This window comes from Pseudophryne corroboree, chromosome 2 (assembly GCF_028390025.1).
Source record: "Pseudophryne corroboree isolate aPseCor3 chromosome 2, aPseCor3.hap2, whole genome shotgun sequence".
Lineage (NCBI taxonomy): Eukaryota > Metazoa > Chordata > Amphibia > Anura > Myobatrachidae > Pseudophryne > Pseudophryne corroboree.
The window spans coordinates 552020424-552034295 of NC_086445.1; the positions used below are offsets into that span (position 1 = coordinate 552020424).

The 13872-nt window shown below is 45.9% G+C and overlaps 1 protein-coding gene across 3 annotated transcripts in view; it reads right to left on the reverse strand.

The window, feature by feature from the left end:
• The window catches only part of MTF1 (metal regulatory transcription factor 1), a 144160-nt gene that overhangs the window by 88853 nt on the left and 41435 nt on the right, over positions 1–13872 (reverse strand). For all 3 annotated transcript variants that reach the window (XM_063954324.1, XM_063954326.1, XM_063954325.1), the window contains 2 exons: positions 4740–4978; positions 3688–3819 (listed from right to left, as the gene is read on the reverse strand). In XM_063954324.1, coding sequence (XP_063810394.1) covers positions 3688–3819; positions 4740–4978 — 371 coding nt within the window. The remainder of the gene's footprint in view (positions 1–3687; positions 3820–4739; positions 4979–13872) is intronic.

Sequence of the window (13872 nt, forward strand, 5' to 3'; positions counted from 1 at the left end):
AACCATTTGGTGATTGTCTTACATGCATAAATAATACTGCATGTCAATGCATGCTGTATACAGCTACTTGGCAGCAATATTTTCACACTGTACTATAAAAGGCAGGGGTGTGTCATCATCCCAGTGCCAAGGGGATATTTTGGCCTATTAGCAATAGATGCATGTGTAAGTGCAGGGTTGTAGTGTGGCAATATTCAAGTCTTATCTTTTAAAGTAAAACAGCCCCAGACAGTAATTACTATTATCATACTTTAGGTATAATGTGCCAACATAATCAGCAGCACAGGGAGACACATTTGAACATGCAATGATAAAACAGGTGATTTAGTAACTGTCAGAAGGTAAGAGCCTTGCATGCAGGAGCTTACTATCTAAAGAAGATAGGGGAATGGGACAAAGCAACATGCGTAAATTTGCATAATGGACCAGCCAAGAGTACTCTCACAAAGATATAACGTATATACTCGAGTATAAGCCGACTTTTTCAGCACATTTTTCTGTGCTGAAAAAGCCCCCCCTCGGCTTATACTCGAGTCAGCAGCTCACGGCTGCAGCAGACGCCGTGGGCTGTGTGGGCGTCCGCTGCAGCCGGCTCCAGGGACAGACATTAGAGATTATTATTGACCTCTAGTGTCTGTGTGGTGCTGCTATGGGAGAGACGTCATGACGTCTCTCCCATAGAGAGGAGCGGGCGGGCGGCCAGACGGACGGACGGAGCAGCAGCATAAGCAGCGGTCGGGAAGCAGGAGCGGGGCAGTGGTAAGTATTGTTTTTATTATTTTGTGTGTTTGTAAGCGGCGACAGGGGCACAGCGACAGGGGGCAAATAAAAAGGGGGCACAGCGACAGAGGGCAAATAAAAAGGGGGCACAGCGACAGGGGGCAAATAAAAAGGGGGCACAACTACTGGGGGCAAAGAAAGAGGGGGCACAACTACTGGGGGCAAAGAAAGAGGGGGCACAACTACTGGGGGCAAAGCAAGAGGGGGCACAACTACTGGGGGCAAAGCAACAGGGGGGCATGTTTTTATCTGGCACTGTGGGGGAATATCTGTCACTGGGGGCACAGCCCTAGCAACAAGCATTACACCTACTGCATGAAACCCCTGGCAACGAGCATGACACTCTGAGCATGAAAACCCCTGGCACTGTGCATTTCCCACCCTAGGCTTATACTCGAGTCAGTAATTTTTCCCAGTTTTTTTAGGTAAAATTAGGTGCCTCGGCTTATATTCGGGTCGACTTATACTCGAGTATATACGGTACTTTAGTTTGTAGTACTGAGATTAGTAATGACTCCAACTCACCCAACTAGTTGGTGTACTACATAACAAAAAGTGCAGTGAGAAGAAGTATAAGCAGCAAAAGCAGAGCCTGGCACAGGGCTAGAGCAATAGCAAACACTCAAGGACTCATGCCGAGATGGCCCCACATCTGTTTTATTAACACAAAGCATACATATCCATACTGCCTTTGAAAAAGCTGACAGGTGCAGCGAAACGTGTTAGGCTATATCAGATCTCTTTGGAAATTATATCCAGCACCATCCGGAACAACCTCTTACAATTGGACGCCTATTTGGAACATTAACAACACCGGTACTTTGGACTGTACCACTCATTGTCATAGCTATTGCGAGGACTCTGGACCAACTAAACCCAGCGCAATTTTTCCTCCAATGACTCAGGTACATATGTCCTTGAAAGCATTTAACAAAACCGAGACTTTGTATTATGGCGGACCAGGAGGTAATATAAAAGGAACGGATTACTGCACATGTGTTGCTGGAATATCCCATATAAGAGGTCTCTTTTTATGCATGTCCTATAAGATTTTATGCGAGCCCAATTTAATAAATTAAACTTGTTCTTAGTTATCTAAAGACTGTTATTGTGCAATTGACTACTCATCAACAAGCGCTGCTACAAAACTGTATTTTTGTTTCTGTTTGTAAGGGACTAACTATCCCTATATTAGCTGCTATATTACAAATCCTCTCGATATCCATACTGCGTATGAACACCCAACAAACTGGTGCTCAAGTCTGTATGCAGATTGGGGAAGGAAAGACAGGTCTAGGTGTAGAGTATAGTAAGGGTGTGTTACACTTGTATGTAGACACATATACACCTGCCAAGCTGCATACTTGTGGTGGCTGCTGGAAGGCTGATGCAAGAAGGGGCAATGATAACGATTAATTGGGTGCTGCTAATCAGGAGTAAGACCCCTCCCTTCATGGCTGCTGCACACTCTCTATATATAGACTCTGCAAGGTCTGCACGGACACATCCATAGTGTTACAAAGGTCAGGGACTCACCTGCACTGGCATGTGAGCTTATGCAGTGTACTTATACTGTGACACATTAATGTATAGATTTGTTGCAGAGCACAGCACTTTCTTTTGTTTTAAAAAAAGGTGCCACTAACTTTATTTATTCACTTGTACACACATTTTATTAAACTAAAATTATCACTTTTGAATTTGTACTTAATATTTTACATTGTAAATGCAACTTTCACATTAATTAATGACACATTCTAGACCTATTCTTTGTTATTCATAACATACATATTGCATAGTACTAGTACAACGTAACTTGCACATTTACTACCAACACTGACCAGCCACATTTCCAAGATGTTCAAGTGAAGTAAACCTGGCATATTCACAACAATAGTACAGCAAGATACGTGTTGGGTATGCGTTACCGGCGCCGCGGATCCTAGCAACAGAATGCTGCGCTCCCCACAGGTTCTATTCCCACTCTATGGGTGTCAGACACCCACAAGTGGAAATAGTCCCTGCTTGTCAGCATGCTGTCGGGATTTAGAGTGGGGCGGTATGTGGCCGTCAGTATTGTGACCGGCGATCTCCTGACCGCCGGTCACATAACTACATCCTCAAGATACACAGTGCAGTGGGCTTGAATGAGCATATGCACATCAATACATTTTTTTAATACACCTCTTTTCCTGCTAAAGTTTAGTGCGGAAACGTGGCCAACTATACACAAGAACTTGAGTGAAACACGAGGGTTGATAGGTGTCCATGGGCTAAATTTACTGTGCTGCTCTATTCAAAGACGCAGCAACTTCAGCAGTTTCGATCGCTGGATTTAAAGGAGCAATTATACAGATGTGCCCTTCTACATCTAGCCTCAACACACCATACAACGGGAGATGCCTGTCGCGAGGGAGCCGGCAGGTCCCATGCAACTCTGCTAGCATCTTTTTTTTTTTTGTTGCTGAAAATGCCCCTTAAACGCAATGACTGTAACTAGGACGCACCAGGAGACTGTGCTGAGTAATACGACACTTGTAGATCTGTGTGCGACTAAGTCTGTATATGAAGCACAAGGGACCATCACATGGTAATAAGCCACTGCATTGTAGCGCTTCATAGGCAGATTCAGGGACTCGGTCACACAGAGACACACATTTGTCACTTAGAAAATGAATCAGCACCATCTCCCCATGCTTCCAAGCCGCATTGCGTTGTGTCAAAAAAAAAAAAAAAAAAAAAAAAAAGACGCCCGGCGCTAGCAGTCTCTCACGATGGCCAAGATGGGTTGTTTAGCGCGACTGCAGTAAAGATGTATGAGGATACATCTGGAAGTATAGGCGGCATGATTTGTAGGAAGCGAAGGAAGATCAGAATAAAGTAACCCCAAAAGGAGTATGGACCTACCTGAATGGTTTCTCCCGAGTGTGGGTCCGAATATGCTTCCTTAAGTCACTGTGGGTGGTGAAATATTTGCTACAGCCCTCTGTCACACAGTTAAATGTTTCACCTGTGTGAAGCCTTTTATGTGCTCTCAACCTACAAAAACAAAAGTTATTCCATTATCTACAAGTCAGACTGCTTGACTGCGAATCTCAAATGCAGCAGTGGCAAGAACCTTCCACAGTGCATGTCCTCCCTACAACCAGTCCTCCCAAGAGACGTTCCTAATAAAAGTCATTTCAATATGCAGCTTCCTTTAAAATAGCACTTCTGCTGAATCAAATATACTATAAATTTAAAATTAAAAAAATATATTTTTTATTGCTCAAAGATGCAAGAGACTTTATAACACATAAAAGATCTGTATATTACTGAATTGTCACCTTCTGACATACTACCAGAAAATTCTCTCTCAAGGGCTCTCCTTATAACAATTTTTATAAAAGAATGAAAACATGTGTATATAGTAAAGAAGGACATGCAAGGCTGTATTTGTTCCTTGACATTCACAATTGGATTCTATCATGGAAATGTATATGTTTAGTGTTGGGTGAAGCTTACCATGTAAAGGCAACTTTTACTTACTTGGGCTGCACCAATCTCAGGCTGCTGGTGCCCAGTGAGCCTCCAAAGGCATCACGCAGTGTGGGAGAACAGAGCAATATTACCTGTATGGATCAGAAGATGCCAGGACACATATAGGAAAGGGGAGCTGGGATTCTGAACGCTTCATGAATCCTGGGTAATTGGGAGAATGGCACATCACCGGTAAGTAAAACACTTCTACATTATCACAATGAACTTCACCCAACGCTAAAAAATTATGTTTTTTTGTGTTCAGATATGGAGGTAACTTAGATGTGTTTAAAGTAACACGTGTGTTCTGACAATCAGGAACAAGTATTAATACTGTAATATATCACAGTTGTGAAGGGGTATGCATTCTCCATTAGCAAATGGTTACAGTCTCAGATACCAATGCTAGGAAACACACCTTAAGTGTATCCAAGCCTTACCTGTAAAGTGTGTTAAAAGCTTTCACACAGCCTTGCACATCACATTCAAATGGCTTTTCTTTCGTGTGCACACGAACATGAATTTTGAGACTGTAGGAGGTAAGAAATGCCTTCCCACAGCCCTCCTGGTTGCAGACGAATGTGTATTCTCCTCGGTGTGTTTTCTGGTGAGTGCGCAGGTTTCCTGCTGTACTGTATGTGCGAAGGCAGCCTTCAAAAGTACACTGATAACGCTTTATCTGTAATGCAATAACACGACAATATCAGATACCATATCGCTTCTCCTAAACATCCTACTTATAATTCACCATAAGTTAAATCACTGCTAAATAGATATTGCGCTCACGTAGGAGCTCTTTTGTCAATAATCGCATTTGCATTGCGATTTGGGTGCGATATTAGCACCCAAAACTGCATCGCAAAATGTGATTACAACCCTCAGATGTCTGAAGCAGCACACGCAGGAACAGGGGCTCCAAAATGAGCCTGTCCCAGGGATGTATATGCTTCATTGTCGGGACTTCTGTGCATACGCGGTACACTGGCCACGCACTACCGGCAGCCATTGCCAGGGAGGGTTTTGGAGCTAAGTTTTCAAATTGTAGCCAACGGCGTTAGCTACGGGGACCAAGCTAGAGAATGCTTCGCATTACAGCGCTTGGTAAAATTGACAGCATCACATCCCCCATATGGGGCTGTGGCTGGTCAAAAATGGCGAGATTCCTCCTTAATACATGGGAGGTGATACTAAATATTTGCGTTTACCTCCAGAAGGTGTTTTTAGGTAATAAAATACAAATATTAAGTGATAAATGGTCCCCCTTGACAGCACTTCATCTAAACACAGAATGTGTATTGTGCATCTCATCCCAGTGAACAAAATTAGTATTGCAACAAAATAATTGTATGTTCAAATGTTATTGCTTGACAAGTACGTAAGTAAGGCACCTCATTGCCAAATGTAATTCTGGCCTTTCCAGTCTTGGAATAAAATACTGCTAAGGTAGCTTTTCCCACTCAATGCTTGTATGTAGCCTTAGAAAATGTTATTTCTTCTGGATCTATAGAAGGGAATGACTCATCAGCTTCAACCATATATTGATCACGTCAGATACAACTTTTTACCTCTTCACTGCTGAGGCTTTTGTCACCTGTGTTGATGCCATTTAAAATTTTGCACTCGTTACATACAGTCATTAATATAAGTGATATTTTAATTTAGTACCCACGCAAATAATACCTTGGGTTTTTTTTTCCCCCGAAGACTCTGCAGTTTCAGAAAATACTATTAGGGGTATATGCAATTAGCGGCGAATCGCGGCAAATTATCGGCCGTTTTTCAACTCGACACAATTCGACAGGCTAATTTCGGCAAGTGGGTGCCGAAATTGACCATATGCAATAAAAAACGGATTTGACAGTCCCGCGGCCGAAAAACGGCCGATTTGACGGATTTTGATCCGTTTTTTTAAAAACGGGAAAAAACGGGAAAAACCCGGAAAAAAATGGCGTGGGGTCCCCCCTCCAAAGCATAACCAGCCTCGGGCTCTTCGAGCTGGTCCTGGTTCTAAAAATCCGGGGGGAAAATTGACAGGGATCCCCCGTATTTTTAAAACCAGCACCGGGCTCTGAGCCTGGTGCTGGTGCAAAAAATACGGGGGACAAAAAGAGTAGGGGTCCCCCGTATTTTATACACCAGCATCGGGCTCCACTAGCTGGACAGATAATGCCACAGCCGGGGGTCACTTTTATACAGTGCCCTGCGGCCGTGGCATTAAATATCCAACTAGTCACCCCTGGCCGGGGTACCCTGGGGGGAGTGGGGACCCCTTCAATCAAGGGGTCCCCCCCCCCAGCCACCCAAGGGCCAGGGGTGAAGCCCGAGGCTGTACCCCCCATCCAAGGGCTGCGGATGGGAGGCTGATAGCCTTGAGAAATGTGAAAGAATATTGTTTTTCCAGTAGTACTACAAGTCCCAGCAAGCCTCCCCCGCAAGCTGGTACTTGGAGAACCACAAGTACCAGCATGCGGGAGAAAAACGGGCCCGCTGGTACCTGTAGTTCTACTGGAAAAAAAATATCCAAATAAAAACAGGAGACACACACCTTGATAGTAAAACTTTATTACACAACTGCCGACACACATACTTACCTATGTTGACCCGCCGACTGCCACAGTCTCCGACGATCCGGGGTACCTGTGAAAAAAATAAGACTCACCTGATCCAGTGTCCGGGAGATAATCCACGTACTTGGTAAAAAAAGAAAACGCATACCCAACCATGTCGGACTGAAAGGGGTCCCATGTTGACACATGGGACCCCTTTCCCCGAATGTGCCGGGACACCACGTGACTCCTGTCACTGAGGTCCCTTCAGCCAATCAGGAAGCGCTACTTCCGTGGCGCTCACCTGATTGGCTGTGCGCGTCTGAGGTCAGACAGCGCATCGCACAGCTCCCTCCATTACTTTCAATGGTGGGAACTTTGCCGTCAGCGGTGGGGTTACCCGCGGTCAGCCGCTGACCGCGGGTGACCTCACCGCTGACGCAAAGTTCCCACCATTGAGTATAATGGAGAGGCTTTGCGAGGCGCAGTCTGACAACTCAGACGTCCAGCCAATCAGCAGAGTGCCAGGACGTTGCGCTCGCTGATTGGCTGAAGGGACCTCGTGACAGCAGTCACGTGGTGTCCCGGCATTCGGGGGAAAGGGGTCTGATGTGTAAACATGGGACCCCTTTCAGTCCGTGGTTTGGGTAAATGCGGTTTGTTTTTTTGCCAAGTACGTGGATTTATATCTGGACACTGGATTGAGGGGAGTATAATTTGATTCACAGGTACCCTGGATCGTCGGATCAGGAGACGTGGCAGTCGGCGGGTCAACATAGGTAAGTATGTGTATGTCGGTAGGTGTGCAATAAAGTTTCTCTCAAGGTGTGTGTCTCCTGTTTTTATTTGGGTATTTTTTTTCCAGTAGTACTACAGGTACCAGCGGGCCCGGTTTTCCTCCGCATGCTGGTACTTGTGGTTCTCCAAGTACCAGCTTGCTGGGACTTGTAGTACTACTGGAAAAAACAATATTCTTTACATTTTCTCAAGGCTATCAGCCTCCCATCCGCAGCCCTTGGATGGGGGGGGGGGGGGGGAGACAGCCTCGTGCTTCACCCCTGGCCCTTGGGTGGCTGGGGGGGGACCCCTTGATTGAAGGGGTCCCCACTCCCCCAGGGTACCCCGGCCAGGGGTGACTAGTTGGATATTTAATGCCACGGACGCAGGGCGCTGTATAAAAGTGACCCCCGGCTGTGGCATTATCTGTCCAGCTAGTGGAGCCCGATGCTGGTGTATAAAATACGGGGGACCCCTACTCTTTTTGTCCCCCGTATTTTTTGCACCAGCACCAGGCGCAGAGCCCAGTGCTGGTTTTAAAAATACGGGGGATGCCCGGTCATTTTTCCCCCCGGATTTTTAGAACCAGGACCGGCTCGAAGAGCCCGAGGCTGGTTATGCTTTGGAGGGGGGACCCCACGCCATTTTTTACCGGGATTTTACCATTCCATCTAAAAAAAAAATATATATATATTATTTTTAAAAATATATAAAAAATACTTGTGCCTCCAAAAAAGACAAACCAAGCACCTAATCCCTTCTAATATAAATAGATATGCTATTACCAATAAAAAAAACACCAAAAAAAACATGTTTTAAATTTTTTTTATTAGTTTCACCCACCAAAGTGTGGCGGATTGAAAATGACGAATTTACTGTCTAAAAGCACTGTTGTTGAATTTCCAAACTTCAATTGAATATACTTTGGTCGAATTGCAGCACTTGTATCATTGCAGAAAAGTCGAATTTGACAAAAGTCGAATTTCAAAAAGTCGAATTTTGAAAGTCCGTTTTTTTGACGGAAAGTACTGAATTGCATTGACGATTTTTTTTTTTTTTTGGCGAAAAAGTCCCGTTTTTCGCCAATTTCGGGAATTCGACCGCAATTGCATATACCCCTTAGTCTTTTTCCTCATTCAAATGCGTTAAAAATAATTTATCCAAAATACTGTAGTCAAAGAATTAAATTGTTTTGGGTGTTTAAAAATCCCGTCTACACGGGACTGTTTAGACGGCCAAACAATGGTCACTATTCAACTGAAGTTTGGGCGCACGAGTACATCACGCCCACACAGACAGGGTTTAGCCGCATAAAACAGCTAAACCCATCTAAGGTACTGCTTTGGGAGTCCAAACTCCTGTCCGACTTAGCGCACATTTCTCCTCACACCTCATGAGGCTGCAAGAAGAAATGTCATCCCTGCGGCTACCGGGCATCTAAATGGAACAACGATTGAACTGCTCTGTTTAGCGCCCCCTAGTGGTAGCCGCAGGGTAAAGGAATTTAATTTGCCCACATGTGTTTGATTTAGAAGTGGATCAAAAGCAAATGTGATTTATTTTATTTTTTTAAACACATAATTTGTGGTTTCTGCTTTGGCATTAATTAACTTTTCCACCTTTTTAAGTTATTTATGTTTGCATGATTTAAAACATCTACTTTGTATAGGAAAACCTTGCAGCTCCTAAAGCAGGGTAGTTAATTTATTAACAGTTTTTTATATAGCACAGTAAATTCCATTGCACTTTATAATTGGAAACAACATCAATAAACCAAAACTGGGTAATAATAAGATTTTACTCACCGGTAAATCTATTTCTCGTAGTCCGTAGTGGATGCTGGGAACTCCGTAAGGACCATGGGGAATAGCGGCTCCGCAGGAGACTGGGCACAACTAAAGAAAGCTTTAGGACTACCTGGTGTGCACTGGCTCCTCCCTCTATGACCCTCCTCCAGACCTCAGTTAGGATACTATGCCCGGAAGAGCTGACACAATAAGGAAAGGATTTTGAATCCCGGGTAAGACTCATACCAGCCACACCAATCACACCGTATAACTCGTGATACTATACCCAGTTAACAGTATGAAATATTACTGAGCCTCTCAACAGATGGCTCAACAATAACCCTTTAGTTAAACAATAACTATATACAAGTATTGCAGACAATCCGCACTTGGGACGGGCGCCCAGCATCCACTACGGACTACGAGAAATAGATTTACCGGTGAGTAAAATCTTATTTTCTCTGACGTCCTAGTGGATGCTGGGAACTCCGTAAGGACCATGGGGATTATACCAAAGCTCCCAAACGGGCGGGAGAGTGCGGATGACTCTGCAGCACCGAATGAGCGAACTCTAGGTCCTCCTCAGCCAGGGTATCAAACTTGTAGAATTTAGCAAATGTGTTTGACCCCGACCAAGTAGCTGCTCGGCAAAGTTGTAAAGCCGAGACCCCTCGGGCAGCCGCCCAAGAAGAGCCCACCTTCCTCGTGGAATGGGCTTTTACAGATTTAGGATGCGGCAGTCCAGCCGCCGAATGTGCAAGTTGAATCGTGCTACAGATCCAGCGAGCAATAGTCTGCTTTGAAGCAGGCGCACCCAACTTGTTGGGCGCATGCAGGATAAATAGCAAGTCAGTCTTTCGGACTCCAGCTGTCCTGGAAACATAGATTTTTAGGGGCCGGACTACGTCCCGCAACTTGGAGTCCTCCAAGTCACGAGTAGCCGCAGGCACCACAATAGGCTGGTTCAAATGAAACGCTGAAACCACCTTTGGGAGAAATTGGGGACGAGTCCTCAATTCCGCCCTATCCATATGGAAAATCAGATAAGGGCTTTTACAAGACAAAGCCGCCAATTCTGACACACGCCTGACCGAAGCCAAGGCCAACAGCATGACCACTTTCCACGTGAGATATTTTAGTTCCACGGTTTTAAGTGGTTCAAACCAATGCGACTTTACGAAATCCAACACCACGTTGAGATCCCAAGGTGCCACTGGGGGCACAAAAGGGGGCTGAATATGCAGCACTCCCTTAACAAATGTCTGAACTTCAGGTAGTGAAGCCAGTTCTTTTTGGAAGAAAATCGATAGAGCCGAAATCTGGACCTTAATGGAACCCAATTTTAGGCCCATAGTCACCCCTGATTGTAGGAAGTGCAGAAATCGAACTAGCTGAAATTCCTCCGTTGGGGCCTTCCTGGCCTCACACCACGCAACATATTTCCGCCATATGCGGTGATAAGGTTTGCGGTCACTTCTTTCCTAGCTTTAATAAGCGTAGGGATAACTTCCTCCGGAATGCCCTTTTCCTTCAGGATCCGGCGTTCAACCGCCATGCCGTCAAACGCAGCCGCGGTAAGTCTTGGAACAGACAGGGCCCCTGCTGCAGCAGGTCCTGTCTCAGTGGCAGAGGCCATGGGTCCTCTGAGATAATTTCTTGAAGTTCTGGGTACCAAGCTCTTCTTGGCCAATCCGGAACAATGAGTATAGTTCTTACTCCTCTCCTTCTTATTAGTCTCAGTACCTTGAGTATGAGAGGCAGAGGAGGGAACACATACACCGACCGGTACACCCACGGTGTTACCAGAGCGTCCACAGTTATCGCCTGAGGGTCCCTTGACCTGGCGCAATATCTTTTTAGCTTTTTGTTGAGGCGGGACACCATCATATCCACCTGTGGCCTTTCCCACCGGTGTACAATCATTTGGAAGACTTCTGGATGAAGTCCCAACTCTCCCGGGTGGAGGTCGTGTCTGCTGAGAAAGTCTGCTTCCCAGTTGTCCACTCCGGGAATGAACACTGCTGACAGTGCTAACACATGATTTTCCGCCCATCGGAGAATCCTTGTGGCTTCTGCCATTGCCATCCTGCTTCTTGTGCCGCCCTGTCGGTTTACATGGGCGACCGCCGTGATGTTGAAACTAAGCTTGAAGGGAATAGTTTGCGTACCCCCACTCACACTGTACGGGGGTGAGATGTATCCATAAAGGTATCTTTCTCAATCGTAAAACCGGGGTTTACATGTATCTAGACCTTCTCTCGGGCAGGCAGTCAGAAATGTAGGGAAGAAGAGACGAAGGGTCGTACCCCAACTCACATGACGCGGAACTTGATGACTCCTATCAAGGTATCTTTTAACTGTTCAATGTAGGTTTTTGATGTAACTTCTCAGCAAAACGACGGTCTCATAGGATTTGTAAAGATAAAACAAACAGACAATGTGTAGTATTTCAAAATGACCCCACTATCATGTGAAATAACATGGAATGTGGGTAACCTACACCGCGATTATGTGGTATACTGATATCATGTTTGCTGGGTGCACTGTGAATCTGCCCTTCACAATGGTGGAAGAATAAAGCCAAAACGTACCCCTCACTCACACAAGAGAAAATGGGGTGACTCCCATCAAGGTATCTTTAAACCACCAAACACATCTAATTGGCGTTACATTTGAAAACCTACATTGAACAGTTAAAAGATACCTTGATAGGAGTCATCAAGTTCCGCGTCATGTGAGTTGGGGTACGACCCTTCGTCTCTTCTTCCCTACATTTCTGACTGCCTGCCCGAGAGAAGGCCTTGATACATGTAAACCCCGGTTTTACGATTGAGAAAGATACCTTTATGGATACATCTCACCCCCGTACAGTGTGAGTGGGGGTACGCAAACTATTCACTTCAAGCTTAGTTTCAATTTACCGAGGGAAATAATCTGTATCGTTTCCATAGGTCTCCCTTGTTCCCTTTTCCCATGCGCCAAAGGAGACAACTGACTTTTTTGTATATGTTGTTGGATAAAGGTGATATCCTGTTTTGAGTCAGCATTTTCCCAGGCAGCATTTCCCTTGCGCCACCTTTTGTATTTGTTACAGTAACACCATTCTTTCACACCATAGACCGCCGTGATGTTGTCTGACTGGATCAGCACCGGCTGGTGTTGAAGCAGGGGTCTTGCCTGACTTAGGGCATTGTAAATGGCCCTTAGTTCCAGAATATTTATGTGTAGGGAAGTCTCCTGACTTTTCCAGGGACTATGGACGTTTCTTCCCTGTGTGACTGCCCCCCAACCTCGAAGGCTGGCATCCGTGGTCACCAGGACCCAGTCCTGTATGCCGAATCTGCGGCCCTCTAGAAGATGAGCACTCTGCAGCCACCACAACAGCGACACCCTGGTCCTTGGAGACAGGGTTATCAGCCGATGCATCTGAAGATGCGATCCGGACCACTTGTCCAACAGATCCCACTGAAAGATCCTTGCATGGAACCTTCCGAATGGAATTGCTTCGTAAGAAGCCACCATCTTTCCCAGGACTCGCGTGCAGTGGTGCACCGACACCTGTTTTGGTTTTAGGAGGTCTCTGACTAGAGATGACAACTCCTTGGCCTTCTCCTCCGGGAGAAATACTTTTTTCTGTTCTGTGTCCAGAACCATCCCCAGGAACAGTAGGCGCGTTGTAGGAACCAGCTGCGACTTTGGAATATTCAGGATCCAGCCGTGCTGTTGTAGCACTTCCCGAGCTAGTGCTACACCGATCAACAACTGTTCCCTGGACCTCGCCTTTATAAGGAGATCGTCCAAGTACGGGATAATTAAAACTCCCTTTCTCCGAAGGAGTATCATCATTTCGGCCATTACCTTGGTAAATACCCTCGGTGCCGTGGACAGACCAAACGGCAACGTCTGGAATTGGTAATGACAGTCCTGTACCACAAATCTGAGGTACTCCTGGTGAGGAGGGTAAATGGGGACATGCAGGTAAGCATCCTTGATGTCCAGTGATACCATGGAATCCCCCTCGTCCAGGCTTGCAATCACCGCCCTGAGCGATTCCATCTTGAACTTGAACCTTCTTATATAAGTGTTCAAGGATTTTAAATTTAAAATGGGTCTCACCGAATCGTCCGGTTTCGGTACCACAAACATTGTGGAATAGTAACCCCGTCCTTGTTGAAGGAGGGGTACCTTGATTATCACCTGCTGAGAATACAGCTTGTGAATCGCCTCCAGCACTGCCTCCCTGTCCGGGGGAGCTATCGGCAAGGCAGATTTGAGGAAACGGCGAGGGGGAGACGTCTCGAATTCCAGCTTGTACCCCTAAGATACTACTTGTAGAATCCAGGGATCCACCCGTGAGCGAGCCCACTGGTCGCTGAAGTTCTTGAGACGGGCCCCCACCGTACCTGGCTCCGCCTGTGGAGCCCCAGCGTCATGCGGTGGACTTAGAGGAAGCGGGGGAGGAC